The following is a 20,000-nucleotide window of genomic DNA, read 5'->3' as shown; positions in this document are numbered from 1 at the left end:
ACTTCCACATTAATCTTCTTTAAAAAATTAAAAAAGAAAAAAAAAAAAAAAATAAAAAAACAAAAATAATAAAAAAAAAAAGTAAACTGGGACCTTTCCCTTCCCTTTTCCTTCCTTTTTCCTTTTTTTCCAAAAAAAAAAACTTTCCCCCCAATATTCTTATTTCCAGTGAAAAAAAAAAAAAGTTCTTTTTGGTTATTTAGTTTATTATTTTTTTGCTGTTAAAAAAAATTTTTTTTTTAAAAAAAAAACAAAAAAAACACAAAAAAAGAAACAAAAAAAAAAAAAACACAAAAAAAAAATTAAAAAAAAAATACAAAAAAACACACCAACCATTTTTAACAAAAGTGCGTAAAAAAAAAAAAAACAAACAAATTTAATTTAAAAAAAAAAACACACAAAAAACAAAAAAAATAAAAAAAAAAACAAAAAAAAAAAAAAGGGGGAAAAATTTGGGGGGCCCAAAAAAGAAAAAAAATTTTTAAAAAAACCCAAACCGGGGGGGGGTTTTTTTTCTTTTTTTAAAAAAAACCCGGAGGGAAAAATTTTTTGGGGGGTTTTTTTTTTTTTTTTTTTTTTAAAATTTTTAAATTTTAAAAAAAAAAATTTTTTAAAACCCCGGGGGGTTTTTTTAAAAAGGGGAAAAAGGGGGCCCCCCCCTTTTTTAAAAAGGGGGGCCCCGGGGGTTTAATTCCCCCAGGGGGGGGTTTTTGGGGGGGGAAAAAAAAATTTTTTTAAAAATTTTGGGGGGGTTTTTTTGTGGGAAAAAACCCCTTTAAAACCCCCCCGGGGGGGGTTTTTTTAAAAAACCAAAAAAAACCCCCCAAAAAAAAAATTTTTGGTTTTGGGGGTTTTTTTTGGGTTTTTTTTTTTAAAATTTTTTAAATTTTTCCCCGGGGGGGCCCCCCCGGGGGGGGGTTTTTTTTCCCCCCAAAAATTTTTTTTAAAAAAACCCTTTTTTTTAAAAAAGGGGAAGGGGGGGTTTTTTAAAAAAAAATTTTAAAAAACCCCCCAAAATTTTTTGGGGGGTTTTTTTAAAGGGGAAAAAAAAAAGGGGAAAAACCCCATTAATTTTTAAATTTTTTTTCCCCCCAAAAATTTAAAAAAAAACCCCCAAAAAACCCCCCCCCAAAAAAACCCCTTTTGGAAAAAACCCAAAAAAGGGGGAAAAAAAATTTTTTTCAAAAATTTTTTTTTTGGGGGGGAAAAGGGAAAAACTTTTTTTAAAAAACCCCCCCAAAAATTTTTTCCCCAAAAAAAAATTTTTTTTTCCCTTTGGTTTTTAATTTTTTTTTTGTTGTTTTATTTTTAAATTTTCCAAAAATTTTTTGGGGAATTTTTTAATTGATTTTTTTTTTTGGGGTTTTTTTTTTTTTTTTTTTTTTTAAAAAAAAAAAAATGTTTTTCCCCCCCCCCGGGGGGGGGGAAAAAACCCCCAAAAAAAAAAACCCCAAAAAAACCCCCCCGGGGGCACCCCCCCCCCCCCCCCTTTTGGGTTTTAAAAAAAAAAAAAATTTTTTTTCCCTTTTTAAAAATTTTTAAATTTTTTTTTTTAAAAAATTTTTAAAAAAAAAATTTTAAAATTTTTTTAAAAAAATTTTTTAAAAAAAATTTTTTAATTTTCTTTTTTAAAATTTTTTTTTATTTTTTTTTTAAAATTTTTTTTTGGGGGGGTTTTTTTGGGGGGGGGGGTTTTTTTTTAAAAAATTTTTTTTCAAAAATTTTTTTTTTTTTAAAAAAAAAAAATTTTTTTAAAAAAAGGGGGGGGGGTTTCCCCCAAAACCCCAAAAAAAAAGGGGGGGAAAAAACCCCCCCCCCTTTTTTTTTTTTTAAAAAAAAAACGAAAAAAGGGGGAAAAAATTGGGGGTTTTTTTTTTCCCCAAAAGGAAAAAAAACAGGGGGGGGGGGAAAAAAAGGGGAATTTTTTTTTTCCCCCCCCAAAAACCCCTTTTAAATTTTTTGGGGGGGTTTTGGGGGGGGGCCCCCAAAAAAATTTTAAAAAAAAAAATTTTAAAAAAAAATTAAAAAAATTTTTTTTTGGGTTTCCCCCCTTTTTGGGGGGGGGGTTTTTTTGGGGGTTTTTAACCCCAAAAATTCCCCCCCCAAAAAAAAAACCCCTCCAAAAAAAAAAACCCCCCGGGAAAAAAAAATTTTTTTTTAAAAATTTCCTTTTTTCCCCAAGGAAAAGGTTTTTTTTTTCCCCCCAAAATTTTTGGGGTCCCCCCCCCCGGGGGGAAAAAAAAAAAAAAAAATTTTTTCCCCCGGGGGGGTTTTTTTAAAAAAAAAAACCCCCCGGGTTTAAACCCCCCCCCCCCCCCCTTTTTTTCCCCCCCCAAAAATTTTTGGGAATTAAAAAAAAAAAATTTTTTTCCCCCCCCGGGTTTGAAAAAAACCCCTTTAAATTTTTCCCCGGGAAAATTTTTTTTGGGGGGTTTAAAAATTTTTTCAAAAAAAAATTTTTTTTGAAAAAAAACCCGGCCCCAAAAATTTAAAAAGGGCAAAAAAAAAAAAGGGGGGCCCTTTTTTTTTTTAAAAAAAAAAAATTTTTAAAAGGGGGGTTTTTAAATTTTTTAAAACCCCCCCAAAAAAAGGGGTTTGGGATTTTTTTTTTCCATTTTTTTGGGCGGGGACCCCAAAAAAATTTTTTTTGAAAAAAAAGGGAAAAGGGTTTTAAAAAATTTTTTTAAACCCCCCCCTTTTAAATTTTTGGAATTAAAACCCCCTTTTCCCTTTCCGGGTTCCCCCTTTTTTTTTCCCCCAATTTTTTCCCCCCCCCCCCGGGGGGGGGAAAGGGGGCCCCGGGGGGGGCCTTTTTCCCCCCTTTTGGGTTTCCCGGGGCCTTTTTTTTTGGGGGGGGCCCTTAAAAAAAAATTTTTTAAAAAAAAAAGGGGTTCTTTTTTTTTTAAAAAAAATTTTTTTTTTTTTTTTTTTGGGGGGGGTTTTTCCCCCCCCAAAAAATTTTTTTCCCTTTTTAAAAAAAATTTTTTTTAAAAAATTTGGGGAAAAAACCCCTTTTAAATTTTTAAAATTTCCCCTTTTTTTTTTTTTTTAAAAAAGGGGGAAAAGGGGGAAAATTTTTTTTTTGGAAATTTAACCTTTTTTTTTAAAAAAAAAAAATTTTTTAAAAAGGGTTTTTAAAATGAAAAAATTTTTTAAAAAGGGGAAAAAAGGGTTTTTTTGGGGGGGGCCCCCTTTTTTTTTTTTTTTTTTTTTAAAAAATTTTTTTTTTTTTTTTTTTGGGCCCCCCCCCCCTTTTTTTTCGGAAAAACCCAAAAAAATTTTTTTTTCCCCCCCCCCCCCAAAGGGGGGGCCCCCCAAAAAAACCCCAAAAACCCCCTTTTCCCCCCTAAGGGGGCCCCCCCCCTTTTTCCCTTTTTCCCCCTTTTTTTAAAAATTTTAAAAAACGCAAGTATGGATTCACTGCTCATTCACTGCACATTATACACAGTTGTTTTGGGGAATCCTCTTTGCCAATAGTCTTGGAATTAAACTACACTTCAGATGGACCCTTCCAGCATATAATGCACCCTACTATTAAAAACTAGGCTACTTAATGTTCATTAACCCTATCCAGACCGGGCTTTTTTGGCATTCCTGGGACCGGGGGGGGGGGCTCTTTTGACCCCCCCCTCATAACTTTGGAACCGAATGGCGTATGACCACCAAACTTGGAGGGGATGATCTTCAGCCAAAGATCTATGAATGACATCAGTTTGGTGGAATTATTGGATATTATGACATCATTATGATGTCATTTCCTGTTTTTATTGCCCAAAATGTCACCTTCATGCATTTTCCATCTAACTTGGAAAATGCACATCAATTTTGGTTATCATTTGCTTCAGACCACTTCAAATGTTCACAAGGGTGTCTGATGCTGATGAAAATGTAAAAAAAATATGAAAAGTGATGATGATGAGACTTAGATCAGTGATTTTTGGTCAGGCGTACCTGTCAGAAAACCGTTGCCATGGCAACAACAAAAATTATAAACCTAATATTTTTGTATCACACTGTAGCCAACTTTCGTAGTCATAGCTTTAGTCATTCAGGAGTTATACGACATCAAAGTTGGTGCGGGCACTTTTAGCCCCCCCCCCCCGGTCTGGATAGGGTTAATGCTAGATAAAAACTCACATATCCACCATTGCTCTATTCAGCTCGCGCACCCCCTGATGGCAGGCCGCGCACCCCCAGGGGTGCATGCACCACAGTTTGGGAAACCCTGCCTTACATTATTGCATTATATTACAGCAAAAAGTAATGCATTACAGTAATTAATTACATTTGTAATGCATTACCTCCCAACACTGGAATTGAGATACCCCTTCAACAATATACAATATACATTGATTGCTTCAATATCAATGGCAGCTCGCATTGAGGAGTCACAGGACAGATTATAGGCTATATTGACGCTTTAGAGACTGCTAGGAAGGTTTTTGAAGGAATTTGTTGGTGATGAGGCTGCACAGAACCAATAAATGCTCCGTCTATTTTCTGGTTGGAGACGGAGCGTGCTCTATGGCTGTGTACCAGACGGTAGTGTGTGTAGCTCTGCTCCGCCAGGGGGCACCAAAGCTACACACATGCCGTCTGGTGTAAACCTGGCTATGTAAAGCGATGTTTCAAATGAAAAGTGATGAATTTTCAAATTTTCAAATTTTCAATTTTCAAATGAAAAATGACACTCGTTCAGACCGCACTGTTAAAAGTTGCATGTGGGGTTTTCTGACAGCGAACCATAGAAGTGGTCACGAGAGCCATCGTTCACTTACTACTGACTCGCATAAGAATCAGCTGACTCGGGACCATGATTAATTAAATGTTTAATCCTACCTGGAGCGCCTTTAAGTTTTTATTTTGTCACGTTGTCCATGGGCAGTTAGTTAGTTTGGACACTCAATTGATACCATGGAAACATCCATGTTATTTATTGAAAAAAGAAAAGAAAATATAACCCTGAAATGTTAGTCTAATTAAAGAATGACCCATATATTAACATTTTAAAAAAATAATCCACATCATCTCGCAGGCCAGAAATAACTGATGGTGGGCCAGATTTGCCCCAGGGCAACTAATTGCCTACTCCTGCCATAAAGCCTTCTACAGTGCATTTCTCCCTTAATCTCTCATTCTGTCTGTCTGTCTGTCTGTCTGTCTGTCTGTCTGTCGGTCTGTCCCCCACACACTCATCCCTCTCTTATTGTCTAGGATGGAGGAGTCTGTGTCTAAAGGGAGACCACCCTCTCTCTCTCTCTCTCTCTCTCTCTCTCTCTCTCTCTCTCTCTCTCTCTCTCTCTCTCTCTCTCTCTCTCTTTCTCTCTCTCTCTCTCTATCTCTCACTCACTCCCTCACTCACACTCACACGCACGCGTGCGCGCGCACACACACACACACACACACACACATGCACACACACACACACACTAATCCATCTGTTATTGTCTAGGATGGAGGAGTTTGTGTCCAAGAGGAGACCACCCTCTCCTGTACCTTCCTGTGTGTCTATGAAGAGTGACCAGTCCAAGATGTCAGCAGGGATTAATTTTAAAGAAGGGGACTCTTCACCCCAACAGTAAGATCAGCACTCTACTATCCACCTCTCTCTCTCTCTCTCTCTCTCTCTCTCTCTCTCTCTCCTCTTCTCTCCTCTCTCTCTCTCTCTCTCTCTCTCTCTCTCTCTCTCTCTCTCTCTATCTCTCCCTCACTCCCTCACTCACACTCACACGCACGCGTGCGCGCGCACACACACACACACACGCACACGCACACGCACACACACACACACACTAATCCATCTGTTATTGTCTAGGATGGAGGAGTCTGTCTCTGAGGGGAGACCACCCTCTCCTGTACCCACCTGTGTGTCTATGAAGAGTGACCAGTCCAAGATGTCAGCAGGGATTAATTTTAAAGAAGGGAACTCTTCACCCCAACAGTAAGATCAACACTCTACTATCTCTCTCTCTCTCTCTCTCTCTCTCTCTCTCTCTCCCTCTCTCCCTCTCTATCTCTTTGTTAATCATGTCACAAATTGAAACCCCATAAATCAGCAACGGTTTGTTCTTAAGTACAGGGTATAATAACATCATATAATGTCATTACCTCTTTGAATAGTAACGTGAAGAACGTTTGATAACTTTTGTGTTCACTTGTTCAATGTTTTAAGCCATACCAGGGATTCTTGAGAGAAGGGACAAAACGCTTTTTGAAAACCTGATTTTGAAAATGCAGAATATGTTCTTGATGGTTATATATTCATGTAGATAAAGATGTGTAGTTTCCAGGCATGTAAAATACAGGCTCCAGGAAAAAAAGGCATTTTCAACAAATTAACATGTTTACCTTCACACCTAGATTTTCGTCAACTCCGTCAGACACAAGAAAAGTACATAATTAAATTATTATAATAGTCCAGCAAGAATCTTTAGCTCTGATTTGTATTGTAATGATACTTAGTTACCTTGATGTACAATAATATATAATATATATATTTAAGTTTTAATTGAAGACTGTTATTAACAAACAAAGTTCGAAAAATTGGTATTTTCAGACTTCATCTTTTATTTTGCTACCATGAGGAAAACACCTAAAGTGGTTAAAATACGTGGTGGTATAGATCTAATGACCCTTTATTGCCTAAACAAAAAAAATGATTAAAGAATTTGCTTTTTCCCCAAAATATTACAAAAACACCCGAAAGTGCTGAGGAAAATCTTACAGAGTCGACAGAAAAACTGACGGAGTTGACAAACTGGTCTGATTTTTGGAGCCTATTTAGTGCAAAATGTTTTTTCACAGTTTATCTCGTAGTTTTGTTATATTCTTACGTTTCTCTTTTTAAAATGTTTATTTGTTTTGAATTAAACTTTAGTTTTAACTTTTTTGTCCATATATCGAAAAAATGTGTAGTTATATGCATTATATGCACATTAATATACATATAATATCCTAAAATAACTTTTCCTCCTGTTTCTACGTTTGAAAAGAATATCATATTAGCATATTGAGCAGTTTTTGGTGAATTTGTCAACTCCATAAGATTTTGCATGTCACCTCCATAAGAAAATCTTTCTTTCCTTAAAAAAGTGTCACAAAAGCAATATCTACAAACATTTTGCATTGGAAACACATTAAAGACCTGGAAACAGTTATGTTCTTATTTAAAAAACAATAGTGAAAGCGTACGGCTAAGAAAAATGAGACACGACCCAGATTTTAGAGCACAAAAAGATGACAACATTTTGGACGCTTGGGCAAGTACAGGACTGACCATATTTGCACAACTTTTTGAAGAAAATATAGTAGTTTCGTTTCAAACCCCTGCAGATAGATTCAGTCTACCACAAAAACATGTTTTTAAGTATTTACAGGTCAGGAGCTATATACAACAAAAGGGGGAAAAGGCAACTAATGAAGTTTTAATTTTTTGTTAGAAAATAGAAACAAAAGTAGAAGGGGAGGTGCTCTAGCGAAGGCCTATAAACTAATACAAAGGATGACAAAAACAAAGTGTAAGGCAAAAGAAAAATGGGAGAATGAATTACTAATTACTATTACAGATAGTTCCTGGAGTGAATTATGGAAAGAGACTTTCAAAACAACCCAGTCCAAATGCTGGAAAGAGTTTGGCTGGAAGGTCAATCAAAGATTTTTTATGGTACCTAAACAATGTGCCCATATCTCAGGAGCTGACATAAAATGTTGGCGAGGATGTGGAGAAGAAGGGTCGCATACACATATATTCTATACATGTTCTATAATAAAACCATTTTGGGAGGAGGTAAGGCGAGCTGTCACATACATTTTTGATCTGAAACAACCTCTAACACCAGTAAATGTATTAGGCATCGACCTACCGAACAGGATAAAAAGAACGCACCGTATTTTTTTTCATATTCTAAGACTTACAGCACTAAAGCAAATTACAAAACTATGGAAACAAAGCAAACAACCAGATGTCCAGCTATGGTATAATACAATAAAAAATGTTTTGGAAATGGAAAAAAATATATTATTTTCTAGAAAGTGCTCACACAAATGGGAAGAAATGTACCCAGAAAATCTTTGCAATAATATGTGTCTTTATTTTGAAAATAGAACAACATAAGCTTCCAAATCTTTCACAGCTTGTGCATGCCCCCACACACCCACCCTCTACATCAGCACATACATACAGCCAATACAACACCTACTTCACACACACATACAGTACACCTACAGGTGAGCTATAGAATGTCTCTTTCTCTCTCTCTCTCTCTCTCTCTCTCTCTCTCTCTCTCTCTCTCTCTCTCTCTCTCTCTCTCTATCATTGTCTCGTAAGGTTTGAGTTGAAGTGCTTTTTTATTTTTATTTATTTATTCTCTGTCCTTGTTGGTTTGTTTGTTTTTGTCTATATGTTTGTCTGTGCAAACTGTCTATTGTCATTTACGTATTTGGGGGGAAAAAAAAGTTTATTTGGTAGTATGCTGAAAAGTCATTGAAAAGAATTGAAGTCTTGTATGGGCATATATCGTGAACTAGAAGAAGAGAGAAAAAATGGTGATGATGATGATGATGAATTTGTCATATTGAAATTAACTGTAAGCCTTGTGAGCAATTCTACCAATAAACAAAGTAACAAAACAAAAAAAACAAAAAAAAAGAAAATCTTATGGAGTTGACTCTTACGGAGTTGACAAATAAACCTACTTTTCATAATAACACATGATTTTCTAACAGAAATCATCTGGTACATCAGCAGTAGCTTAAGGACTTGCCAATAAAGTTATTCTGAGCTTTTATTATGCAAAATACTGAAATAACCCTTATTTTTATGCATTATGGTGTTGACACATTATGGTTGTGACATAGGTGGTCTTCCTAAAGATGCATTGATAAAATCAAATGTTAAATGTGACCTTAACAGAACAGTGTCTCCATGGCATGTATACCAAACAGTAAGTGGTACCAGGCTGCTTAGAGTGTGAGCTGACCACAATAATGGTAGATTTTTTGGTATTTAAAAAAAATCTTACGGTGTTGACTAAAAGTCCGGACACATGTTCAATAGTTTAAAAAGTATATAAAAAGGTTTATAAAACATTACATACATGTAGTTTGATTAATTATCCAAAATACTTGATGACAGTAGCTATGATGTTTGTTATATTTCATTTTAACCAATTATTATGGTATTGTCAAATTCTAAATCTTGCTTTCGGACATGGGGTTTTGAGGGTACTGATGACACACTGCAACGTGTAAAATAAAAAGAATAAAACTATATAAATATGAAATCATATTTTAGTGTACAAAACTTCTTCTTCTATCATTCCAGCTAATTTTGTTGCAATTTTTAATTACATTTTAAGCACAAACATGAGTTATATCTCCCGGACATGTTTTGTCCCATCTCTCAAGAATCCCTGATACTTGAAAGGCACACAGGTGGCTGGAAGCTCAAGCAGTCTTCAGTCTGTTCATTAAAGTTTGTTGGGTGCTCTTGGATATCGGGGATCAGTTCATGCAGAGAGAAGAGTTCATCCAGGCACTCCAAATTAAGGTGTCCAAACGGGAAGTTACATTAAAAAGCCTTTAATGGTACTGGGCTGGGGTTATATTAAAAAGCCGACATGTTTCGACCTCACCAGGTCTTCATCAGGGCTAGGTTCCAATCCCTGATACTTTTTGACTGTTTTAGAGAGGAAACACTGTCCGTCAACTGTGTCCTCAGGAATTATATTTATAAGCATACAGATAAAACACATACAAATATGAATTGATTAAGGTCTTGACGAGCTGATGTCATGGGCGCGAATGAAGATCAAGCCCTCTAAGTCTCACAGCCTGTCACTTAGGAAAGGAGTCAGGAATGACTGCACCAACTTTCTTGTCGGAGGGGAAAAGATACCACTTCTTGCCGAACAACCCATCAGAAGCCTGGGGAGGCAGTACACCGCAGAACTATCTGATAAACAGATGGGGAAGACCGTCATGAAACAGCTATGTGACGGCCTGGCAAGGATCGACCAAAGCCAACTCCCTGGGAAGTACAAGGTTTGGTGCTACCAATTTACCCTCTACCACAGGGTAAAGTGGCCCCTGAAAATGAGCGAGATCCCCTCATCAACCGTGACTAAGATGTATGGGAAAGCCAACTCATTCATACGAAAGTGGTTGGGGTTGCCACGTTGCCTATCTGAAGCTGGCCTCTTCAGAAGAAATACACTGCAACTAACACTGAAGTCACTACAGTTGGGCTACATGCAAGGGAAAGCCAGGTTGGTCCTTGAGCATCGGGAGTCCACAGACGAGTCAGTCAGGAAGGCTAACACCAGGGTCCTGACTGGCCGCAAGTGGAACGCCCAGACCAAGGTCGACCAAGCTGTAAGCCAGCTGCAGCACAAGGAAATCATGGGCAGAGTGAAGGTAGGTAGAGCAGGCCTAGGATGGGGAGATGCACCAAGATTCTGGTCCAAGGCCCACCGCAAGGAAAGGAAGGAAATGGTAGTGGCGGAGGTGACGAGGATGGAGGAAGACAGCTATAAGATCAAGGCTGTGTCGCAGGGACGGCAGAGAAGCTGGACAACCAGGGAGGGAATCTCAAATAGGAACATCAGTTGGTCAGACGTGTGGAAGATCCCACAGGCAAGACTCAGCTTCCTTATACGCTCAACCTATGACACGTTCCCCTGTCCTCGGAACCTCCACCAGTGGTTTGGAAAAGAGGAATGTTGCGCACTCTGCAATGCTCCCAATGCAAGCCTCCAGCATATCTTGCCAGGCTGCAAAATCGCGCTATCACAAGGCCGCTACAGATGGCGCCACAACCAAGTCTTGAGAAAGCTAGTCGAAGTACTGGAGGAGTGCAGACAGGATAGCAGAATACCATCGCCCACAGAGGACCCCACCACCTTTGTCGCGGAAGGAGGGATCAGAAGCATCAGGCAAAGAGAAACATCAAGGCCCTTCAGTCCCGGCCAGGATTGGAGCACGAAGGTCGACTTGGACAGGAAGCTCCTGTTTCCCACAGAGATTACCACCTCATCTCTCCGGCCAGACATAGTGGCGTGGTCCACAAAGGCAAGAGCGGTGGCCCTCATTGAACTCACCGTGCCAAGTGAGGAAGGAATCGAGGCTGCCTTCGAGCGGAAAAAGGCCAAGTACTCTGAGCTGGCTGCTGAGTGCCGAGAGGCGGGTTGGAAGACTACCATCTACCCAGTGGAGGTTGGATGCAGAGGCTTTATGGGGTTCTCGACTCTACGCCTCCTAAAGAACGTGGGAGTCATGGGAAGGAAGCTTAAGAAGGCAACAAAGGAACTGGCAGAGGAGGCGGAGAAAGGGAGCTTTTGGCTCTGGCTGCGGAGGAAGGACAGAAACTGGGGGAAGATCACCTAACCCCCAGACAGCAGCTGCAGGGAACAGCAAGCCTATCTCCCAACCGGCTTGCGCACTCAACACTGTTGCCACCCCAGCAACCAACGCACCCGAGCACAGCTGCATTGGAAGGGGGTTACAGCCAGCAGCCAACGAACACCAAACAGCTCAACTGCCTCACAAACAACTCGTCAGTAAGCATTCAGCGCATTCGGCACCTTTCACTCAGCACTGTTGCCACCCCAGCAACCAACGCACCCGAGCACAGCTGCCTTATTTTCCTTCTTTTTTTTTTTTAATGCTTATGAAATGTATGAAACGTATGTATTGTTGGTGTGAGCTGTACGCCAGAAGCAGATGGGCAGTGAGCCTGGCCACTCACTGTTGGCCCACTAGCTGGAGTTGGCGGTGTTGTGGTTCAGGGCCGAAACACCGAAGAGAAGGCTGGACACCACCTGACGACATCTGCTTCTGGCATAGGGCTACAGCTACCTGCGAAGGTGGTTGAGGAAGGCACCTCCTGTGCATGCATGATGAATGTGAATGTGTATTCCCTATGTTTGTCTAGTAATTTATACAATAAAGATGTTTGTGTCACAAGTCTTATTTTCTCTCGCTGACCCATGGGCACCGGAAGAGGTGCGACAGGCAGCAATGCCCAGCAGGTATTAACAGCTACCTGTACAATCCTGTGGTGAAAACTCTGAGGTCTGCAGTTAACACAATAGTCTAAAAATCGCAGGAATGTCAAGCTGTGTTATCGTACTATATTTACGTAATATAGAGTATGGTTTTGTCTCTTAAAATGCTTTCAAACAAGGTTATTTCCAATGTGTAGCATTGTTATGCCTATCTTCAAGACGATATAACATTTGTGTGTAACTTGATTTGAAGAATAAACAAACTAATGTTCATTTTCATGAAAATATTGTAAAGTAATTTAAGATTAAGCTTGGCAGTTAGTTAGTTTGGACACTCAATGGATACCATGAAAACATCCATGTTATTTATTGAAAAAAGAAAAGAAAAGATAATCCTGAAATGTTAGTCTAATTAAAGAATGACCCATATATTAACATTTTTAAAAAATAATTCACATCATCTTGCAGGTCAGAAATAACTGATGGCGGGCCAGATTTGCCCCCAGGGCTACTATTTGCCTACTCCTGCCATAAAGGCTTCTACAGTGCATTTCTCCCTTAATCTCTCATTCTGTCTGTCTGTCTGTCTGTCTGTCTGTCTGTCTGTCTGTCTGTCTGTCTGTCTGTCTGTCTGTCTGTCTGTCTGTCTGTCTGTCTGTCTGTCGGTCTGTCCCCCACACACTAATCCCTCTCTTATTGTCTAGGATGCAGGTGTCTGTGTCCAAGAGGAGACCACCCTCTCCTGTACCCACCTGTGTGTCTATGAAGAGTGACCAGTCCAAGATGTCAGCAGGGATTAATTTTAAAGAAGGGGACTCTTCAGCCCAACAGTAAGATCAACACTCTACTATCCATCTCTCTCTCTCTCTCTCTCTCTCTCTCTCTCTCTCTCTCTCTCTCTCTCTCTCTCTCTCTCTCTCTCTCTCTCTCTCTCTATCTATCTATCTCTACCTCTTTGTCTCTCTATCTCTCTCTCTCTCTCTCTTTCGTTCTCTCTCTTTGTTAATCATGTCACAAATTGAAACCCCACAAATCAGCAACGGTTTGTTCCTAAGTACAGGGTATAATAAGTAAGGGATAATTGACGATACGGTGTGCGTATAACAGGACAAATAATGCACACCTAGGTGGTGATGCAGCCACGACGCGAAGCGGAGTGGCCGTTACACCTCGGTGTGCATTATTTTTCCTGTTAAACGCACACCGTGAAGTCAATTATCCCGCTTATACCACGGTTGCCACACTGTCTGAAATTTATTTAAGGCATTATTTCGATGCTTTAATGGCTAAAACAAAGGTTTTCTGTAGAACTACTTCCTTCCGCCACAAGAAGCTTCTTTTCATAACTTTCTGGCGAACTGCCGTTGCTAATTCTAAATTGAAGGTTGCTATGGCCAAGACACCGTTGTTAGTTCTATCGCATTTGGTTGTCAAGTCAAGAGCCAGTCGTTAATTCTATCGCATTTGGTTGTCAAGTCAGTTGCCTCAATGTTCTACCCAACCGATATATGGGCGCGTCTGACTTGCCCACAAGATTATGCTACAGTTGGCATGATTCCTACAAATGTACAGATCTCAATAGATTAAAAAAATACTCTGCGTATCTTGGCGACATTCTAAATGCCTCGCCTCGCCATTAACTTCATCAAAACAGGCACCTGGTCAATCAGCTCTCCTCCCATAGGAAACTCCCTTTGATTTATTTTCCACTGCGTTCCCATAGTTATTGATCCGAAAATATCCCATACTTTTCACAAGTTACGCTACTCTCTCTCAACTGATAAACGCTACAACTACAGGAAACCTCTCCTCTCGTGGGGAAGAAACGCCCATGTGAAACGGGCGTCCCTTACTTTGCGCAGGGACTCTCTCTCTCTCTCTCTCTCTCTCTCTCTCTCTCTCTCTCTCTCTCTCTCTCTCTCTCCCTCTCTCTCTCTCTCTCTCTCTCACTCACTCACTCACTCACTCACTCACTCACTCACTCACTCACACACACACACACACACACACACACACACACACACACACACAAAGTTGACACAGTGATGGTCAGTTGGGAGAAATAAACGTGTTTGAAATTTGATTAGGCCTACTAAGATTTGCTCCAGATTCACTATACATTGCTGGTGTTTCCAGACGCGCGATTCGACTTGCAACTTTTTTGTGTGTAATTTATGAACGTGCGTGCCTTGGCGCATTGATACACTGGAGTTATGAGGTCAGAAAAGTGACCTAATAGTGGGACTACTTCAGGTGTGCATCTATAGACAGTTAATCAACACTCAATTTAGCGCGTCACAATGGGAGATTCCAGACTGCCGTGGTATAACATCATATAATGTCATTACCTCTTTGAATGGTAACGTGAAGAACGTTTGGTAACTTTTGTGTTCACTTGTTCAATGTTTTAAGCCATATTTTTTGACTGTTTTAGAGAGGAAACACTGTCCGTCAACTGTGTCCTCAGGAATTATATTTATAAGCATACAGATAAAACACATACAAATGTGAATTGATTAAGGTCTTGACGAGCTGATGTCATGGGCGCGAATGAAGATCAAGCCCTCTAAGTCTCGCAGCCTGTCACTTAGGAAAGGAGTTAGGAATGACTGCACCACCTTTCTCTCACTCTCTCACTCACACCCTCACTTCCTCACTCACACTCACACGGACGCGCGCGCACACACACACACACACAAGACACACACGCACACACACATACACACACACACACACACACACACACACACACACACACACACACACACACACACACACACACACACACACACACACACACACACACACACACTCTCATCCCTCTCTTATTGTCTAGGATGCAGGTGTTTGTGTCTAAGACAGACAGGTTTGGCTGGGCCCGGGACAAAAAAAATATCAATGGGCCCCCCTTCCTCCTACTCCATTAAAAAATTAAAAAAAAAAAAACAAAAAAAAAAAACACAGACAAACCTAGCCACCATTTTTTTTCAAGAGAGACCAGGTGGCCAGACTAGGCCTACACTTTTGGCCTGAAAGCGCACCACTCTCACATGATATGCTATGTATTATTAGGCCTACTCATTATAAAAGAAATTACATTGGTACCAAAGTAGCCTCACGATGATGCATACAATTCCATAGTAAATTATCTATCCAATTTTACTATCCATGCATTCTCGCCAACATTTATTTAGAAATGAAACAAAACAAATAGGATTCACATCGTCATTAATAACACAAGTGTTAGTGTAATTTATTTTGGCAACTTGAAGGCTTGCACATCAAAACGTGCCTGACTGAATCAGCTCCCGTTTGCTAAACTGACTTCAAGTGACTTGTGATGACAGTGAACAAGTGAGCAGCACACCAAAGACTTCAGTGGAACACAGGTCTTGTGGGTGATTCCGCCAAAAGAGTGCCATTTGTGTCCCCAGCAAATAAAATGTATAAAATCAATGAATAAAGTAAAATAAATTACATTCCATTATTAAGCAAACTTTTCTACACATGATCCATTGAAAAGTTTGTAAATATATTATTTTTAAATATGATAAAAATGTATCAAAAACCCTATTTTTTCCTCTTTCTCGTGTGTCCCCAGAGTGAAGTGCAACACTTTACCACAAAATATTGATAAAGAAATCCTTCCGAAACCTGGGGTTTTTTTTGTGCTTTATATGTGACTATATAATCCATCTATACTTTTAATTGTATTTTTAAAAGAATAAATTAATTCTATTTTGGTTAAAAATCACATTTTAGTCGTGTCCCCAGGTTTTGACTCAGTGCTGTTACCCATGTATATCCCGCCCCAAAAAAATTTGGGACCCTCCCACTAGTGACATTTTCACCTGGAAGTGACATCATTTAGATCTCCTGAATCCAATGGGAAGATCAAAAGTATGTTCTCTCGTGTATTTTTCTTCATATTTGATGATATTACAGTTGAGTCAGGGGGGGGCAATCTAAAAACTCTTTCATGTTACCTTGATTATCTTTAGATAGTGTTTGATGACAACAAAAGTAAAATGTTCACTTAAATGTGAAGAATGTGCTCTGTGCAAAAAAAGTATTAGCATGGATGCCATGTGGTCGGATTTCACACAATTGCTAATTTCTTGCTAATTCCTCATTGCTGTTACCCTAATTGCTGTTACTCAAAATAACAATGTGTTATGGTAAAAACTGTTATAAATTAAATTAATTATCCTGAGATTGCCCAGTGCTCTTTTTGAATGCTTAAATGTGTACATTAACAAATTCTATGTTGAAATTGAATGAAATTTGAAGTTTATTTTTAAGGTTTTTCAACCAGCAAATGGCACTCTTTTGGCGGAATCACCCTTGTACTGTCCTCCCTCATCAGTCTTCCCACAACAGGAATAGCCAAACACAGGAACAAGTCAAGTTGCAGAAATGTAGGCCTATATGCAAAACGAATCTACACTGTATTTCTCCCCACAAAGATTTATCCCTATCGCGCCAGATGCATCATCTATGATGCATCAAATTCAAAGCCCTCTCCACGCTGACACACACAAAAAATCCATCTCAAAAACATCCTGCGTGTCATTTCCAAACGTCCTGCAGTACACGGCAACCGCCACAAGAGAGCAGCGGTCAACAACAAGTTGATCACAGCTCGGCGAAAAATGCAAAAATGGAGTAGAAGCCGTTTCCCTGACCGACGCTGAGATATCGTCAAATTGCAAAAGGTTTGTGTACAAATTTCCGAGATATAACTCTACATCCTTTAATTTGAACACTTGCTTTGTGCAATTAATCAAGGAAGAGTTTATATTTTTACACCGTGTTGCAGAGAGATCGTGCTAAAACTGATGAAACATATAAGCACCATCCGGCGGTGGCAGGAAGTCAGCCATCAATGCATTTGCTCCATAGGGAAACTTACAAAGCATACCACGACGATCGTATAACAAAACACACTAGTTGTTTTACTTCAAGACAAAGATATTGCCTTAAGAAACAGGTTTTACTTGCAATTTTGAAAATGTAATGCAAAATGTTGAAATTATGATCTCGTAAAAAATGCATTGAAGTGAATGGAGAAATGGTCAAATTGTAGTAATGGACCCATATATTCAAATTACACATCAAAAATGAATAATGATCTATATTACACTCATAAATAGGTTGTTGAGCATTCGATCAGCTATGTTTTTACATAGATTTAAAAAAATTACCCAACCAGGCTGTGGGAAATGTAAAATATGGTCCTGCTAAAACAAGGATAGGCTTTAAAAAAAAATGGCAGGATCTCACTAAATATTTAAAGATAATCCTCAAATTAAATTGTCTGACAACTTTTTTAAATAAAAAAAAGTTGTAAATGCATTAAAAGTCATTTTTCAATGGTCATGAAATTGGAATTTTCATTCATTAAAAGCCTGATGCATCATATATGATGCATTAAATATCTCAGTGACCTTAACAACATTTTGATTTTTTTTTTTACATTACTTATAAGGGACCAATATTGAAGCAAATTCCAAAAAAATAGAATTTTCTCTCATTGCTTTCATGGTTCAGGTTTCACAGGGTTAAACGCGCTAAGCGTTTATAGCGTTACATATTAATAGCTCTGTTTTAAAAGTTCTCCCTTGCCCTCTCCTGCACGCGACGCAACTTCTCATCACGGTATGATTCTGGGCTAATGTGCATATTATTAGCTAAGGTCACTGATGGTCAGATTTGAAACACAATTTTACTAAGCTGTTATAAAATGATGCGATGCCCGTTTTCTATTGTGTTTATCAGTGTGACTGATCTCCTTTTAAACATGAATGCTGCAGTGCAGTGCGTGTCTGTTTATGAAGGGAAACTTTTGCCTTGTTTGTGTCCTCTGCCTGTTAGTACCTGCATCATCTGAAGAATATTTTACTGAATTCCTGGGGCTTCTGGTGTCTTCCTCTGTTTTCTCCTTTCCTTGATTTTCTGCCCTCCTGGTTTGAACGACTGCGTCTTCAGACACCTTGGCAAATTGGCACGAGCCGCGTTAAGTTGAAGACGTTTTTTTCTTTCTCGTAATGACCGACCAAACCATTTGTGCACTGGGGGTGGGGGAGGTGCGAGTTCTTGATCCCTTTTTAAGGACAGGAAAGGCAAAATATCTGCATAATTTATTTAAAGGGACACTGTGCAGCAAATGGTCAAAAAAGGTACTGCAACTATGCTGCTCATTGAAACTGGGCTGCCTATTGCCTATTGCCTATTGGCTGCCTATTTGATCTTTACATGAAAGTTTACTAGGTAATAAACAAATATTTTCTAGTGTGGTCCAAGTACAGTCATTTTTGCTGCTGAAAATGGCTATTTTTAGAAATTCAAAATGGTGGACCATGGAGAAGATCCCCCTTTTCATGTATGAAAAGTGCATTTTTTCCAGTCATAGTGAATACTTGAATTTGATGGTGGTGATAAGTATTCATGTAAAAGGGAACATTAGTGAATGGGCAGCATGAATTCTGGAAATAAACAACTAAAAATCTCACACAGTGTCCCTTTAATGCAAATATAGCGCATTCTCCCTCTCTCAAAGACCAACTTATTTTGAAATGAAATAGAACCATTAATCACAAACTTAATGAGGGCCCAGTTCTGGGCCCCCCTATCCCTGGGCCCGGGACAAAAAGCCTGGTTGTCCCCTCCCTTTCGGCGGGCCTGCACGCACACGCACACACACACACACACACACACACACTCACTCACACTGATGATGTTTACATGGGGAAGATAATCAAGTTATTGTCAGTAAACACAGTTGTGTGTGTGTGTGTGTGTGTGTGTGTGTGTGTGTGTGTGTGTGTGTGTGTGTGTGTGTTTGTGTGTGTGTGTGTGGCACAGCTCAAGCCAGCATACGGAATTCCACTCTGCTGCAGTCAACCCTTGTGATCCCCTGAATACACGGCAGTCCAGTCAATCAGATGTCAGACTTCCAGGACATGGCCAGCTTTATGATCACAGGTGTGTGTGTGTGTGTGTGTGTGTGTGTGTGTGTGTGTGTGTGTGTGTGTGTGTGTGTGTGTGTGTGTGTGTGTGTGTGTGTGTGTGTGTGCGTACGCGCGCATGTCTGTGATTAGATTTGATTAACTGCCATACATATCTTTGTAATTCTATGTATTCTATGTATTTGTTTTACTCTCAGACAGCAACGTGATCATGTGCAAGAAATGCTGCAGACCCACAAGTCTCATCTGCAGAAGAGGTTTCAGTGTCTGATTGAGGGCAGCATAGAGCAGGGAAGCTCCACAGAACTGAATAAGGTCTACACAGATCTTTACATCACAAAGGGGGGAAGGGGAAAGGTCAATGAAGAACACGAGGTCAATGACAGATACAGTCACCAGAAAAACAAGTATATTCAGAGACATGATCATGAACATGAAGTCAGACAGCTAGAGGGAGCATCCTGGAGAGAAGAGAAATTAGGCAGACCAATCAAATGCAGTGACCTCTTTAAACCCGGATCTGGAAAAGACATATCCATCAGATCAGTGCTGACTAAGGGAGTGGCTGGCATTGGAAAAACGGTCTCTGTGCAGAAGTTCATCCTGGACTGGGCTGAAGGGAAAGCCAATCAGGATGTCCACTTCATATTTCCTTTTCTTTTCCGGGAGCTGAACCTGATGAAGGAGAACAAACTCAGTCTGGTGGGTCTTATCCAGTACTTTTACCCCAAGATAGAAGCAGAACAAATACTCACCAGTTCAAAGCACAGAGTGTTGTTCATCTTTGATGGTCTGGATGAGTGTCGACTTCCTCTTCAGTTCAGCCACAGGTCAAAGTGTTGTAATGTGACAGAGCAGGTATCAATCAACATGTTGCTGACAAACCTCATTCAAGGGAATCTGCTTCCCTCTGCTCTCCTCTGGATCACCACCCGACCAGCAGCAGCCAGTCAGATCCTTTATGAGTGTGTGGACCAGGTGACAGAAATAAGGGGATTCAACAATCCACAGAAGGAGGAGTACTTTGGGA

The 20,000-nt window shown here is 39.5% G+C and overlaps 1 protein-coding gene across 1 annotated transcript in view; it reads left to right on the top strand.

Annotated features, from left to right (window-relative positions):
- The first annotated feature begins 5,453 nt into the window (after positions 1 to 5,453).
- LOC134444887 (uncharacterized) overlaps positions 5,454 to 20,000 on the top strand; it is a 26,452-nt gene continuing 11,905 nt past the window's right edge. Inside the window, exons 1-5 of the mRNA XM_063194068.1 lie at positions 5,454 to 5,578; positions 5,816 to 5,941; positions 12,707 to 12,832; positions 18,867 to 18,986; positions 19,168 to 19,828. Coding sequence (XP_063050138.1) covers positions 5,454 to 5,578; positions 5,816 to 5,941; positions 12,707 to 12,832; positions 18,867 to 18,986; positions 19,168 to 19,828 — 1,158 coding nt within the window. The remainder of the gene's footprint in view (positions 5,579 to 5,815; positions 5,942 to 12,706; positions 12,833 to 18,866; positions 18,987 to 19,167; positions 19,829 to 20,000) is intronic.

Source organism: Engraulis encrasicolus, unplaced genomic scaffold (genome assembly GCF_034702125.1).
Source record: "Engraulis encrasicolus isolate BLACKSEA-1 unplaced genomic scaffold, IST_EnEncr_1.0 scaffold_81_np1212, whole genome shotgun sequence".
Classification (NCBI taxonomy): domain Eukaryota; kingdom Metazoa; phylum Chordata; class Actinopteri; order Clupeiformes; family Engraulidae; genus Engraulis; species Engraulis encrasicolus.
Note: the sequence above shows the minus strand (reverse complement) of the source record. Positions and strands in the feature narration are given on the sequence as shown.